Source organism: Ambystoma mexicanum, chromosome 12 (assembly GCF_040938575.1).
Source record: "Ambystoma mexicanum isolate Mex_15411 chromosome 12, UKY_AmexF1_1, whole genome shotgun sequence".
In the NCBI taxonomy this organism is placed as follows: domain Eukaryota; kingdom Metazoa; phylum Chordata; class Amphibia; order Caudata; family Ambystomatidae; genus Ambystoma; species Ambystoma mexicanum.
In genome coordinates, this window is record NC_090936.1 from 832,003,126 (window position 1) to 832,018,275 (window position 15,150).

General features: G+C 45.0%; 1 protein-coding gene across 2 annotated transcripts in view; it reads right to left on the minus strand.

The window, feature by feature from the left end:
* The window catches only part of LRRIQ1 (leucine rich repeats and IQ motif containing 1), a 2,234,608-nt gene extending 2,221,785 nt beyond the window's left edge, over nt 1-12,823 (minus strand). For both annotated transcript variants that reach the window (XM_069629324.1, XM_069629323.1), the window contains exon 1: nt 12,648-12,823. In XM_069629324.1, the coding sequence (XP_069485425.1) occupies nt 12,648-12,767 (120 nt within the window). In that variant the 5' untranslated portion in view covers nt 12,768-12,823. The remainder of the gene's footprint in view (nt 1-12,647) is intronic.
* Between the last annotated feature and the right edge of the window lie 2,327 nt (nt 12,824-15,150).

Sequence of the window (15,150 nt, forward strand, 5' to 3'; positions counted from 1 at the left end):
ACGCATTAACAACTGTTAACAACGAAACACTCAACACTTCTCGACATGTACTTGGTGTCCCATAGATAATAGCCATACTTCTGGGGAAACACGGGCCCCCTTTGAAAGCACGACTGTACCCGCGACGATAAACTAGTCAACAGCTGTCTCATGCGTTCCAGTCTCATGCGCTCCTTATGCAGTACCTGTAGGGAACACGACCCCTTTACCAGCATCAACGTAGTAAGTATTACTGCTCAGTGCTGGCCAGTCCCTCGTCAGCAGACACACAGCCATACGCTGCCCTTCCCGCGTTTTTCTTTTTTTCCTTTGTTTTCCGACTTCCTTCATACATCCAGAAATGCCGCGCTTCACAGCGCTTCTTATGCTGCTCTCCTACTACTTCATATGGCAGCACCATCTAGCCCAGGATTGTGCTCTCTCTCATTCCCCTCAGTTCAAATGCACAGAAGAAAGAACCTTGTCAAAACCAAAGCTACGTCACACGCCTCAGTGCGTAGCAGGGTTCTTTTCTTCTTTAGTTTCCACTTACAACATTCCAGGCCAACTGACTTTCTTGTAGTGACGACATCACTACACTGTGACCATCACCTGCACCCCCAGCGTTCTACTACAAGTCATCATTTCAGCTGGGACACCAAAAAGAGCGGAGCTCTCAACACCAACTAACTTTTCAGAACAGCGCTCCCCTCCACAGCTCTGAGCTCCAACGGACTCCCCAGAACAGCGCTCCTCTCACAGCTCCCGGCACCAGTCTCACCCCGCAAAACACATCATTATGCCAGCCAGGTAATTAGCACTTTACTCATGAAAGTCATTTCTCCACTGCAATTTGCAGCTCCTTGTCAATTAATGGTCCTCTCAGACCCACTGCACTATGCAGCGCTCCTTTGCACCCACAGCTCCTCTTCTCTTCCCCCGGAGCACATTAATGAGCATAATAACGCTGTTTCACATGCTGTGCAGCACCACACTACTTCACAGCGCCTCACTGATGAACTTCTTGTCCTCTCCATTAGCTTCACTACCTCTGTAGTGCTTCTCATATGGGGCTTCCTTGCCAATACTGTACTTCATTGCCTTTGCAGCACCATAGGCTGGACCTCTGTCCCGCTGCCTCTTGCAGCACCTCTGGCTGGACCTCTGTCCCTCTGCCTCCTGCAGCACCTCTGGCTGGACCTTTGTCCCACTGCCTCCACAGCTCATCGGCTGGACCTCTGTCCCACTGCCTCTTTCAGCACCTCTGGCTGGACCTCTGTCCCACTGTCTCTACAGGTCATCAGATGGACCTCTGTACCACTGCCTCTTGCAGCTCCTCAGGCTGAACCGCAGCACCATAGGCTGGACCTCTGTCCCACTGCCTCATGCAATTCTTCCTTGTCTGTCCCCGCTAGTTCTTGTAGCCCTTCCGTTTCTCCATCAGGACCTTTCCTGCCCCCACTGCCTCTGTAGCACCTCTGTCTGGGCCCCGCTTGCCCTCACTGCGCCTGCAGTCACTCACTGCCATTCTGCGCTCTTAACCTGAGAGAGGATCACTATTCTTAGGGGGGCGGTGGGTGTCTCTCCTTGGTGCTGTCCCCCCAGCACAGCCAGCTTCATCCTCGTCGCCAATGTTGGGTTCTGACTCTGAGCACAAATGACTCTGACAACTCCAAGTGAACAGTCAACTCTTTACTTAGTTTAAGGTTAATCAAATACAGTTCATAGAGTCAAGTTGTGGGGACATAGAACACCCACCAGGATCCTCTCTCAGGGCTTACATCTTTGCAACTGGTAACTCTGGAGCACTCTCATAGGTAATCATTCTCTGCTCTGCATTCCACTCACTTGCACCAGATGCAGGCAGAGCTCAACACAACAACCACTGCCTTAAACTCAGGCATTGTGTAGTAACGAAGACTCCCTTTGTTCAAGGAACAGGTTTGTTTATTGAGTACAAACCCGGCATACTGATTGCATCCGCCGCCACACAGACATCTAGCCCATTCACCAGCTCCTTCAACGCTCTCACTTCCCCTGAATGCTCCAAGCATTCAACCACAAACAGTCCAGGCATGCGGATGCAACGGGACTGCCTACCTCATAATATGCACAAACATAAAGACATTAATAACCAGAACTTACAGCATCATAACATGAAGTATACAACACCACCCCCTTCCCTCGGAATTGAAAGAGAACAATGTAATCACATGAAACCCAAATTAGCATTTATAACTAAAGAAGAAAAACAACAAAAGAATTTCTAATATGAAGTATACAACCCCATCCCCTTCCCTCAAAATTGAAAGAAAGAACAATGTAGTTGCATGAAATCAAAATGAGCATTTACAAATAAAGAAGAAAAAAAAAGAATTCCAATATACAACTCAATAATGTTTACAAATTTCAAAGTACAACTCAATTCATTATGTAATCGTTTGACCAAACAGGAAGCTTCTTGACTCGTCCTCTGCAGTGCTCTCTCATCTCTCTCGTCCCCCAAACCACCCCTTGGTAGAACACATGCCCTCTCACTATTCCCATCTTCAACAGGTGTGTATCCTCTTAATCCTTGCACTTCTCCCTCCCCATTCACACCATCAATCATTTGAACACCTTCCCTCCTTAAATCGATTTGGGTATCTTCATCAAATAACTGAATTGCTCTTCTCTTCTTCTTCTCTGCCACTCCTCTAACTACACCACCACCTATCCATTTCCACTTACTGATGTGGTCCATGTTCCACATGGTACTATCCTGAATCCGAACTGCACGTCTAAATATCTCAGTTACTTTCACAGGATCAGAGTACTTGGATTCTCCTTTCCTTACCATACGTCCTTTTTTAATTCTTACAAAATCACCTGGGATAATCTTCAATTTATTCTCCTGGAATTGTCTACAACCTTTCCTCACCAATCCTTTAACCTCTTTGTAATTGACCTAAACAGGGTTAAGCAACGTGTTAGGTACTCTACCTCTCATTAATTCAAAAGGGAGATTTGCCCGTTTCTCCCCTGACCGAAACCCTACTGCTCCAAACTTTATCCACGAGTGCTTCTTCTCCAGACATATTGTTTCTCACAGCCTGCTCAATAGTTTCCACCACAACTCTATTACACCTCTCCACCATCCCTTTAGTCTGGGGATGATAACAAGATGAACATTTCCATTCAATTCCCAAATGTCTTGCAAAATCCTTAATTTCCTTACTTTTAAATTGTACCTCATTGTCACTTACTATTGTTTTGGGATAACCTTCCCTTCTGAAAATTTGTAGTAAGAATTTGATTACTACCGCAGTATTGATTTTATCCACCAATTTAACTTCCATCCACTTGGAACAGTAATCCACAATCACAAATTTGTTCCCATGCATAAATTCCCCTTACGGCCCCACAATATCAATGCCTAACTTTTCCCTGGAGCATTCCACTTTGGGCAATCTGATGGGTACATTTTTTAAACTCTTGCAACTCTTGTCGCAATTTTTGCACGGCCAACAATCTCTTACAAATCTCTCAACTGCTATGCCTACTCCTGGCCACCAATATTTGATTCTAACATTAACTTTGGTACCTGAGATACTTGGATGTCCCTGATGGGCTTTTTCAACTAATTCCAAATGCAATGCAAGGGGAGGAATTAATTTGTCCCCTCTGAGTAGTAATTCATCTTCCACTGAGCACTCGTCTCTGATTTCCCAGAATTTCAAACATTCCTCATCTAAATTCCTTTTCTATGGCCATCCACACCTGGTGTAATCAATAACCTTAGACAAAACTCGATCCATCCTTAGCTCTTCCAACCACTCTTCTCTAGAAGTCACCTCAAACACAGCCGCCACCACCTCCATATCTTCATTGATCTCTCTATTGGAATCAATTAAAGGTAACCTTGACAAAAAAATCTGCCACTAGGTTTTTTTTTTCTGGGACATATCTCACTGCAAAATTGTAGTCTTGTAATTTAAGACTTAATCTGGCCCACCTTTGGGATGTTTCGCACATGCCCCTTACTGATAAAACTTCTACCAATGGTTTATGGTCAGTATGCACCATAAATGTATTTTCCCACAGGAATTTTCTAAAATATCCAATCGCCCACACACAAGTCAATAATTCCCTTTCTATGACTGAATATCTACTCTCTGTATCCATAACTGCTCTGGAGGCATGACCTATGATCTTTTCTTGTCCCAATTCTGAAATCTGGGATAATACGGCACCTAAACAAATCCCACTGGCATCCACCGTGAGTTTGGTTTGTCTCCCAAAAACAAAACCCCCAATTCCGCAGTTTCACAAATACTTTTTCTGATGTATTCGGCTGCACCTTTACATTCATCATCCCATGTAAATTTTACATCCTTTCTCATCAATCTTCTGAATGGTTCTGTAATGCTAGCAAGGTTTTATACAAATCTATTGTAATACTCGCATAATCCTAAAAATTATCTCAATTCATCTTTGTTGATAGGATCAGGGGAATCTCTAATAGCTTTCATGGCTTCTATCTTTGGTTTGTAGCCTTTACCATTCACCACATGTCCCAAATACTCTACTTCCTCAACTTTAAACTTACATTTCTTTCTTTCAACAGTCAGACCTTTACCACTCAATCTACATAATTCCTCATTCAGCCTCCGCTCATGCTCATCAGCACTTTTACCAAAAACAATCTTGATATACTAAAGTCCCTGCTAGTCCTTTCAAGGTGTGCGCCATTATCCTCTGGAATATGGCTGCCACCAACGCTAATTTAAAAGGCATTCATTTATAATGATATAAACCAAATGGTGTGATGAAGGCTGTAATATCTCTGCAATCTTCAGTTAAAGCTATTTGATGGTAAGCATTCGATAGGTCCAGAGTAGCAAAGGTATCTGCACCTACAATGCAGTTCAGCATTTCAGAAATTATGGGTAACGGATACAGGTCTACTATGATATTCTTATTCACTTCCCTTAAATCCACGGCTTCCCATTTTTCTTCATGGCTACTACGATGGGGCTTACCCTTTCTGAGGATTGGATTTTCTTTATGATGCCTTGCTCCTCAAGTCTTTGCAGTTCTTGTTCTACTTTTTCAACCAAAGCGATGGTATAGGTCTGGCCTTCTTATGAACCACAGGTGCTGCTCCTCTTTTTAATTTTATCCTGTGTGCAAAATTCTTTAACAACCCTAATTTTGTCTGAAATACGTCTTCTGGAACACTGCTCTTCACTAATAGAATAGGCTCTTCTTCGCAGGGATCTAACCTGATTCGCAGTGCCGCCTGATCTCTCCATCCAATTACATTCACCCCTTTTTCTGCTATGTAGACCTTTATTTGGGCCTGGCGGTCTTTGAATTGTATAATACTGGTAAACCATCCTTTGATCTGGATTTTAGACCTTTCAAACCCTCCTGTTTTTTTTAATGTCCAGTGTTTTTAGAGTACACTTCAGGCCATCACTCATTAATCTGTGCCAGGTTCTTTTCGTGATGATAGTGTAAGGTGAACAACTGTCCACCATGACCATCAACTTCCAATTGTCTAAAGTGATTTCACAGCACGGGCACTTTAGCTCTCGCCCAGGTGGTTCACAAATCACTATGACTCTTTTTTCCTCCGACCCTTCCTCTTCCTGTACTATTGATATTCTCTTCTTTCGTCTGCATGTGACCTCAAAGTGTCCCTTGGCCCCACAGTTTCCACATCTTTGTCCAATCGCCGGGCAATTCCTAGAATTCGAATAATGCCTTAGCTTGCCACAATTGAAACATCTGTCTCCATCCTTAGTTTGTGATGAATAGATTTTTGAATCACCTTTTGCCCACGGTTTCTTGAAATTTCCCCTGGCCTCTCTGTGGTCAGAACCTGAACCCCTGGTCCTATTGTTTCTGTTTGTGATTTTATCTGCTCTCTCCTTAATGCTCACTGCGTTTATTAATCCTTGTTCCTCCACTTCTTGTAACTGTTTGCTATTGCTTTGCAAGGAATTCTAAGATGCTTCTAGTTTCTTAGCTTTCATTTCTTTTGAACACAACTAGCTATGTTCCACTCTCTTTGCTATTGCTAATGTCTCAGGCAAAGACGGATTCCCCACCATCCATAGCCTATCTTGGATTAATGGATCTCTGGCGTGGATTATAATTTGAACCCTTATCAGCTCCGCCAGGGTGATGCCATTTCCAAAACGACATGTCCGAGATAATGTTCTTAGAGCTGACGCGTACTCTTCAATCTTTTTGTGTTCCTTCTGCGCTCTAGTATAGAAATTATACCTGTTGATGGCCACATTGATCTCTGGTGTATAGTATTTATCTAATTGCCTTAAAGCTTTTTCATGTTCATCACTGTCTCCTGCTTCATCAACGGGTAATTCAGGAAGTTCTCTATACTTCCTTTGTCCTTTGTCATGACCCATAGAACGTGTCCCTTTTGGACTTCCTGGTCTCTGTCACAAAGGGGCTTGCACTCCTTGGTACTTCCAACATGGTCGTCGAACATGGTACGCTCTACACCAGCCTCCACGTCAGACGTAGCTCATTCTACAAAGAGACCACACCCCTGCGGTCCCGCGCGTCTCAACACTACCGCTTGCAGTGGCTAGACGTGTGCTCTGTAGTTCGCTGTAACTAATCTCTTGTTTCCTGGTTCCCGGACCCTCGATTTCCGCCCTCTTCCCTTCCTCCCTCCTTACTCTGCCTTGATTTCCCAGATCTCGTGTACCGCCTCCGAGTACACCTCCCTTGTTTCCTGGACTTCCCGGAGACTCCGAGTATCCCTGGACGCTGAATGCTGAATGCATGCTGGAACCAGAAGAGGCTTGCGCGAGCTTGTACAAAACCCGATCTGTACGCAAGAATACTCCTTCCAAGAATTCCTGCAAGGATCAAACTCAGGTGAGAAAGGGGGAATCTGTGACAGATTGAGACGCCAAACGACCGAAGTTGAATTGGACATGGAGGCTGCCATTCAGGATCTCATGCAAGAATTAACGACCGAGGTGCAGAGTCTGAAAGCGGAAAATGCCGCATTAAAACTATTAGTTTTGTCCCGTGATTCCGCTACAAAGGAAAGCATACTACTGGGCGGCATTGCAGATAAATACGATGGGTCTGCAAAAACCCTTTGTGGATTCCTTGACTCCTGTTTAGTCCACTTTACCTTTAAGCCCTACTACTTTTCTACCCCCAGGGCTAAGGTGGGATTTATAATTTCGCACCTCTCCAGAAATGCACTAACCTGGGCCACACCTTTAGTCAATTCTGGTGATGCACTCCTGGATGATTACGACGGATTTATACAGGCCCTTAAGACCAGGTTCCCAGGACATGCTTACGTATGTAACACGATTTAAACAATTGGCTAAAGAAGCGGATTGGTCCTCAGAAGCATGCTTTACTCTTTTCCGAAGGGGGCTAAATGAAGACATCAAAGATGAACTAGCCAGAGTGACTCGCCCAAGTTCATTCCAGGCCCTTATGGATCTCGCTATGCAGATGTACTTTCGTATCCAGGAAAGGAAGGCAGAGAAGAAGAAAACCAAGATGCCCTTCCAGAAGGTTTCCATTGAGACCTCCTCGAAGTCTGACCCTACTCCTGCCTCTGTTAACGATCCAGAACCCATGCAATTAGGGGCTTTTCGTGGACCCATATCCCCGCAAGAAAGGATGCGAAGGATCCACACGGGGTTATGTATGTATTGTGCCTCGGATAAACATCTAGTTAGAGAGTGTCCTCAAGCCCCTCCACGGCGTTCGGGAAACGCCAGCTCCCGATCCTAGTTGGAGCAAGGCTTCGGGAGAGAGATGTTTGCTCCACATCTATTCCATCCTTGAACTCTCCTGAACAGAACAACCTAGTGATTCTACAGGCCTTTCTATCGCCATCCAAGAATGAGACCTACCCAATTTTGGCCTTGGTGGATTGTGGGGCAATGGGAATATTCATAGATCAAGATTGGGTCTTTAGCCACCACATTCCATTTCAAACTCGAGGCATCATGCAACCTGTGGAGGCAATCGACAGAAGACCTCTTTCTTCAGGACCCATAACCTTACAGACCAAAGAGATACAACTCTCGATAAACCATCATCAAGAGGTGATCAAATTTGACATCATAAAGTCAGCTCATTACCCAATGGTACAGGGTATGCCCTGGTTATGGAAGCACAACCCATATATCAACTGGGCAGCAGGATCCTTGTTTCTTGGATCTGAGCATTGCATGTCTCACTGTCTATTCCTGGATTCCTCCTCGACATCTTCCGAAGGCACGCCAACAGACCAGCAAGAACCATTCATGGTTTCAAATATCATACAGGTTCCTAAGGCCTATCAGGAACACGCTGATGTGTTTTCAACTGCTATAGTCCAGGCCATACCCCCTCACAGACCTGAAGACTGCGCTATTGATACAGAACCTTCAGCAGTGATTCCCTTTGGAAGGATGTTCATTTTATCCGAACCAGAAAAAAGGTCCCTCCGAGAATACTTGGATACCAACCTTGAAAATGGCACCATAAGACCATCCAAATCTCCAGCTGGAGCTTCATTGTTTTTTGTTCCCAAGAAAAACACTAAAGAGCTTAGACCTTGTCTTGATTATCGTGGATTAAATCAATGCACCCTCAAGGACCGCTACCCATTGCCCTTAATCTCAGATATCCTGGAAGCGGTGAGAGGAGCTGTAGTATTCACGAAATTGGATCTCAGGGGTGCCTACCACCTGATCCATATCAGGGAAGGAGACGAATGGAAAACAGCCTTCAGAACACCCTTTGGTCACTTTCAATACCTGGTCATGCCCTTCGGACTCGCTAATGCCCCAGTGGTCTTCCAACGTTTCATGGATCGGGTGTTTTCTGACATGCTGTTCCTCTTCGTCATAGTTTACCTGGACGATATCTTGATTTATTCCAAGGACCATCTAAAGCATGAAGAACATGTTAAGGCAGTCTTACAACGGCTATGTGAACACAAACTCCTAGCTAAACCCGAGAAATGCCTTTTTCATGTCTCTACTGTTCACTATCTAGGATTTGTCCTTAGTCCAGAAGGAATTGTAATGGACCACTGAAAGGTAAAAGCCATACTATCTTGGCCTGTTCTCACTACCGTGAAACAGATTCAATCCTTCCTGGGGCTTGCCAACTTTTACCGGAAATTCATACCGTCCTTTTCTGAGATAGTTCAACCGATCATTGCATTGTTGAAGAAAGATACTCCCTTTCTCTGGACATCAGCTCAAGATAAGGCATTCCAACGATTAAAAGCAGATTTTACTCAAGCCCCCATCCTAGCTCAACCTGATATTAATCGACCAATTCTAGTGGAGACGGATGCCTCTAACTATGCCATAGGAGCAGTGCTAAAACAAGAATTCGAGGACAAATTAGAACATCCCATTGCTTACCTTTCACGAACCCTGACTCCCAGCGAGACTCATTATTCCATCTTGGAAAAGGAGCTGTTAGCCATCCGTCAAGCCTTCACAGAATGGCGTCATCTACTTCTGGGATCTAAACATCCTGTTCAGGTCCGTATGAACCATCGAAATCTTCCGGTTCTACAATCTTTGGAATGTAGGATTAGTCGTCAAGCCCGTTGGGCCTTCTTCTTTGCCCAGTACCAGTTCCACATCCATCATGTCCCCGGATCACAGAGCATAATTGCTGATGCCTTATCCCAACATCCCGACTACGAAACTCTTGAAGATCGGTCCTTCCCGAAGATGTTTCCCCACACAATTTTTGTAGCCCAAGCAATCAGTCTCCTGGAAGACATTCGGATTCAAACCCAGTCCTCTGAGATCTGGAAGGAATTTACGGGGAAGAATCGGTGGAATCTTAGAACAAGAGACGGGTACCTGTTTAAGGATAATGGCCTGGTCATTCCCACACAGAGACTACACCAACAGATTATTAACCTCTGTCACGATACCCTTCACTCCGGAAATCGTGGCGTCACCAACACCCTCCATCTCATACAAAGACAATTTTGGTAGCCTAAAATGAAAATTGACGTTCAACGGTATATTCAAGCCTGTGCAGTCTGCAATCAAAACAAGCATGATAACCAGAAACCGGCAGGTCTCCTACTTCAACCTACGCTACCGTCTAGGCCCTGGGAATTCATCGCTACGGACTTTATTGTGGAATTGCCACCATCCAGAGGTTAGACGACTATCATGGTCACCATTGATTGATTTATTCACCCACATGGCTCACGTGGTTACTTCTCCACCAGCCTCCACGTCAGACGTAGCTCATTCTACAAAGAGACCATGCCCCCGCGGCCCCGCGCATCTCAACTCTACCACTTGCAGTGGCTAGACGTGTGCTCCGTTGCTGTAACTAATCTCTTGTTTCCTGGTTCCCAGTCCCTCGATTTCCCCCTCTTCCCTTCCTCCCTCCTTATTCTGCCTTGATTTCCTGGATCGCGTGTACTGCCTCCGAGTACACCTCCCTCGTTTCCTGGACTTCCCAGAGACTCCGAGTACCGCTGGACACTGAACGCACGCTGGAACCAGAAGAGGCTTGCGCAGGCTTGTACAAAACCCGATCTGTAGGCAAGAAGGCTCCTTCCAAGAATTCCTGCAAGGATCGAACTCAGGTGAGAAAGGGGGAAATCCGTGACATCCTTCTAATCCTAAAACGTGTAACAATAGTATTTTTTTCTTTTGGGGTGTTAACCCCTCCTGTTCCACAGTGTTGGTATAGTTAACCCAAAATTCTCTCCATTCTGCCAATGTCATTACAGGTTGGCCTGGGCTAGGTAAAACAACTTGTAGGTGGCTGGATGCTGATGCCCTGCATTGCTTACTTCTGTGGTTTGTTATGTTGCTCTATTTATCTTTATACCACTAGTTCTTTTCTGCATTCCTTTTACTCCATATTTGTGCAAGCCTCTCTTTTGACAGTTAACGCCATTAGCAGTAAGAAAACGAGAAAAACATTTTTTTTCTTTTTGCTGTGACGAGGAGGAGATGGATCAGCTTGTGTACAATAGTGTTTAATGCCCGACTTCCTTAATATGGACAAAGCGAAGTCACGCAACAATATTTTATTATGTCCTTTCCTATAATCTTTTCCGTCTCGTAATACAGTTACTTTGCAAGATTTCGTTAGCTACACTGGTAGTAGTGTAACGATGTTGCTTTGCCCCTCCCTTCTCACTGTAGTCTTCTACTGATTCTCGTTAAGTTTCCAGAACTTCCAAAACGACAACTAATCCGCACGGAAGAACGAAGCAAAGTTCCTCCGGAGCTCCTACTCTCTCTTAGCGCGAGTTCCTGTAGGCACGCCGGGTTATCCTCGTCGCCAACTGTAGTAACAAAGATTCCCTTTGATCGAGGCACAGGTATGTTTATTGAGTACACACCCGGTGCCCTGCTTGCATCTGCCGCCATCCAGCCTATTCACCAGCTCCTTCAATGTTCTCACTTCCCCCGAATGCTCCAAGCATTCAACCACAAACATTCCAGGCATGCGGATGCAACGGGACTGCCTACCTCATAATATGCACAAACATAAAGACATTAATAACCAGAACGTAAAGCATCATAACATGAAGTATACAACATATTGCTTATAAAGTTTACAACTTTCACCAGGATACTACCTCTCATAGTTATGTGGTTTGGAAACAAGAGTGCATGCAACCCCTGCGCTGCAGTAACTTGGCTGTCACTACAGCTGTCAAATGCGCACTTGTTACCCCATGAACCTTCTCCATGCCACTGGAGATCAAGCGTGTACATTATGCTTTTGGCATGGAGCTTATGAAAAGGGAGATCCAGTTCACCCTTTGCGAGAAGGAATTAACCGCATTTTATTAATTACAAAAATAATAATTAAAAAGCCGGGGATTCTACACCCTTGCCAGATGGCAATTCCTTGCCATGGGTTATTTAGTTTCACAAAGAGATGCTAATCGTGTGGAGGTGTGATCCCTCTGAAATCTTTGGCTCAGCACGGGGTTTACACTGATAAGGGTAGGACAGGCTTTTGTGCTGTGCCACTGTACTTTGTTGATGCTGCCTTTTAACAGCTGCTAAATCTTAAACACTACGCCCTCACATGTCACAAGCTTCTGCTGTAGCGCTCCCTTTCCATCTCTTCCCATCTCTGCACCCGACTGAGCATGCTTGCCGTCAAAGTGACAGCTAGTTTGTTTACATGACAACTTTCGGCAAAGCCATAAATAACCATTGAAAGCGATGTTCGTAAATACCAAGGCAAAGCCGTTTCCTGAATTTCGTTAACGGCTCGTGTAATCGTAAAGGAAGGCAAAGTTCGCAGAGAAGTGGCATGTGTTGAGATATATGTTTTGTAGGAAAGTAACGCTAAAATGAAGGGCTCCAGCAGCGGCGTTCTCCAGTCTTTTAATCAGCCAAATATGCCAAGTTCGTTGACTGTGGACTATTTTGCATTTCAAGCACCACTCCCGCACACATCTAGGTCCACTGTAGTCATTTTTTGTTATGAGAAAGAAGCCCCTTAATGTTCCACACATTGGAAGACTTGTGACCATCAAGATCCTGAGCCCCAAAGAACAGAACACTGCCATCTGCACCGGTTGCTCTAGTCGTTGCTAGGCAACACCAGCAACAACATCCGCCTTACCTAAACCAGAGCCGCAGACAGTGCTTCGCTAACTACGCGCCACTCACCACTTCCAATTCTGCAGGCGGCTCCTCGTCAACCTCTTCGTCCTGTTCAAGGCACGACAGGCTGATTCTCTGTAGTTCCCGTTCCATCTCTTCCTCCACGTCCACTTCCTCCGAGTCCATAACTGTATGCTGGCCGGCATGTGCCGTTGGAACCTTGACGAGGGGGCGGGGATTGTCAACAGTTTACAGGTTAAAAGGCGCATGCGCCTTGTTCTGCTTTACGGACGGGTCCATGTTATGTATGACGTAAGGCTACCTGTTCGACTCGATCCAGATTTAGAGGGGCGGGGCATCTGCCACCGGGTATAGAGACACCAGTGTTGTTTATTAAAATTCTGTGGGCAGAGCAGTGAGAAACGAACTGTAATCGTGTTATCTACAATGGCGGCGCAAAGAGGTAAACGTGAGCGGTCAACCACCTTCAGTTCTAAAGAGAGAATTAGAATGATCACATCTGTTCTAAGATTATGCGAGCATTTTGCCTGGAAATACCACAACTTTTCCTACCGACATTACAGGATATAGCACTGCTGGGCTGACCGGTGTTGTGAAATATTTGGCATTCATGAAATGTTCTGATTCAGGTCTCAAGTTCTTAAAAACAAGTATTGACAAAACCAACTGTTTTCCTTTTATGTAGGCATGGTAAAGACATTTCCATGCACTTCCATAATGGTAGTTTCTGGCCATATTATGGCAACAGACAGCAAATGATTTTAACTCCTCACTCTATCATGCCAGTGCCTGGCAAATGCCTATAAAAGAGCCAACATGCTTATTTTTAACAGAAATTCAGTGCAAGGAACAGATGCAAGGACACATTTTGATGATAAATTAAGTGCCCAAACAGCTGCAACGTTTTTATTACACGAGCTGGTTTACAGTTGCATGTCTCGGGAGGATAGCTCAGGGGCAATATGCTCGCCTTGGAAGCAAGACGATATGGAACAACACAGGTTCGATCCCCAGGTCAGCGCTTAGAAACCTCTGAATGTTAAGCGCATTATAAATAACCAATCATATCAAACATGCCATTACCTTACGACTGCTAAGAAATAACACAGGCTTCCCCTTAAAAGCATAGAGCTAGCTCAAGGATTTCCTGGAGAAGGGTATTTTAGATGGGGGTAGGGGCAGGCATTAGATGAGAATGGGCATAGGGACTAACATGGCCATGGATGGTCAATGGGTGGATACAAAATGCAAACAATAAATCCAGCATATGCTCCCATCACATCCCATCTCTCCTCACTTCACTTCCCATGCCAATTGTTGTGAATTATAAGCAGCACTTACCACTTAATGGCCAAAATTGAAAAAGTTTGGAGACTCATATCCTAAATTCTTTATCTCACTGCCATGATGGTACTGTCTTGCCAAAAGATGGCAACAGCTGGCAAACAGTGTTAGCCCCTCAGTTTATCATGACAGTGCCAGGGAAATGCATATCACATGCCTATACAAGATCCAAAAATATTGGTTTTACCATTGCTTGTTATTAACAGGAATTCAGTGCAAGGAACAGATGATAGAACGCACATAATTAGTATATAAATCATTGGTCATCAAACTGTGTTGCTGGACCCCCTACGAGGCCGCTAAGATTGTCCAGGGTGTGCAAGGCTTTTTAAAAACGGATTACGGTAACTCCTTTAAGGCAGACCACCAGACAACCAGAACAAATAAAACAACACTCTGTGGAAAAAAGCTTGGTGCACCTCATGCAAGGATAACAAGGTTTATTTAATGTACATAACGGAAAAACGTGGCAGAAGGTGCCTAGGAATACAACTGCCACGGAGCGCACTGGTTAGGTAAAAGGAAACAGGACATTTTAAAGTACATTTTTGTCACTCATGATGCAACAGTATACAGTGTTCATATCCCACCCTCATTGGCTACCCCCTATCTACATACTATCCATCCCCTATAGTACCTCAACCTATTAGCTGCATCTAATCTATTCCTGTCCCCCTCCATGTGGTCCCCTGCCCCGCCCCTTTGAGATCTATTTACTTGGTTGGCGGGCCTTTTGTGACTGTTTCTCTCCCCATGGTCAAATCACAAGATGTGAACCAGGTATTTGGACATGAACTCAGTGGATACTCTCAATGTCAAATTGGCCCTTGAGTATAAAGAAACGCTTCTCGTGATCCAAAACACGCAGGCGCCGCCGCCATACCACCCCGGCACAGAACTAAGATTTGTTGGCATCACCCCTGGCACCTTGTAGTACAAATCACTGGACATTATGCTCCACGCTTCCCCCTGGGAAGCTACCCCTCCCTGGGCCTTCACCTGGGACGCTCCAGGACCACGTCTAATCTGGCCAATTGCAAAGGATTAAGGAGTTCTGATTGTGAGCATCTGGCAGTTCAAATAGAATGACCATTGTACTGGGGGTGGGTAGTGCCCCAAATCTGGATTGGGAGGTTTTGGCAACTCAAGACCCCTGCCCCGGCTCCCAGGGGTGTGTGCTTCGGAGACAAGCTCAGCCCTTTCG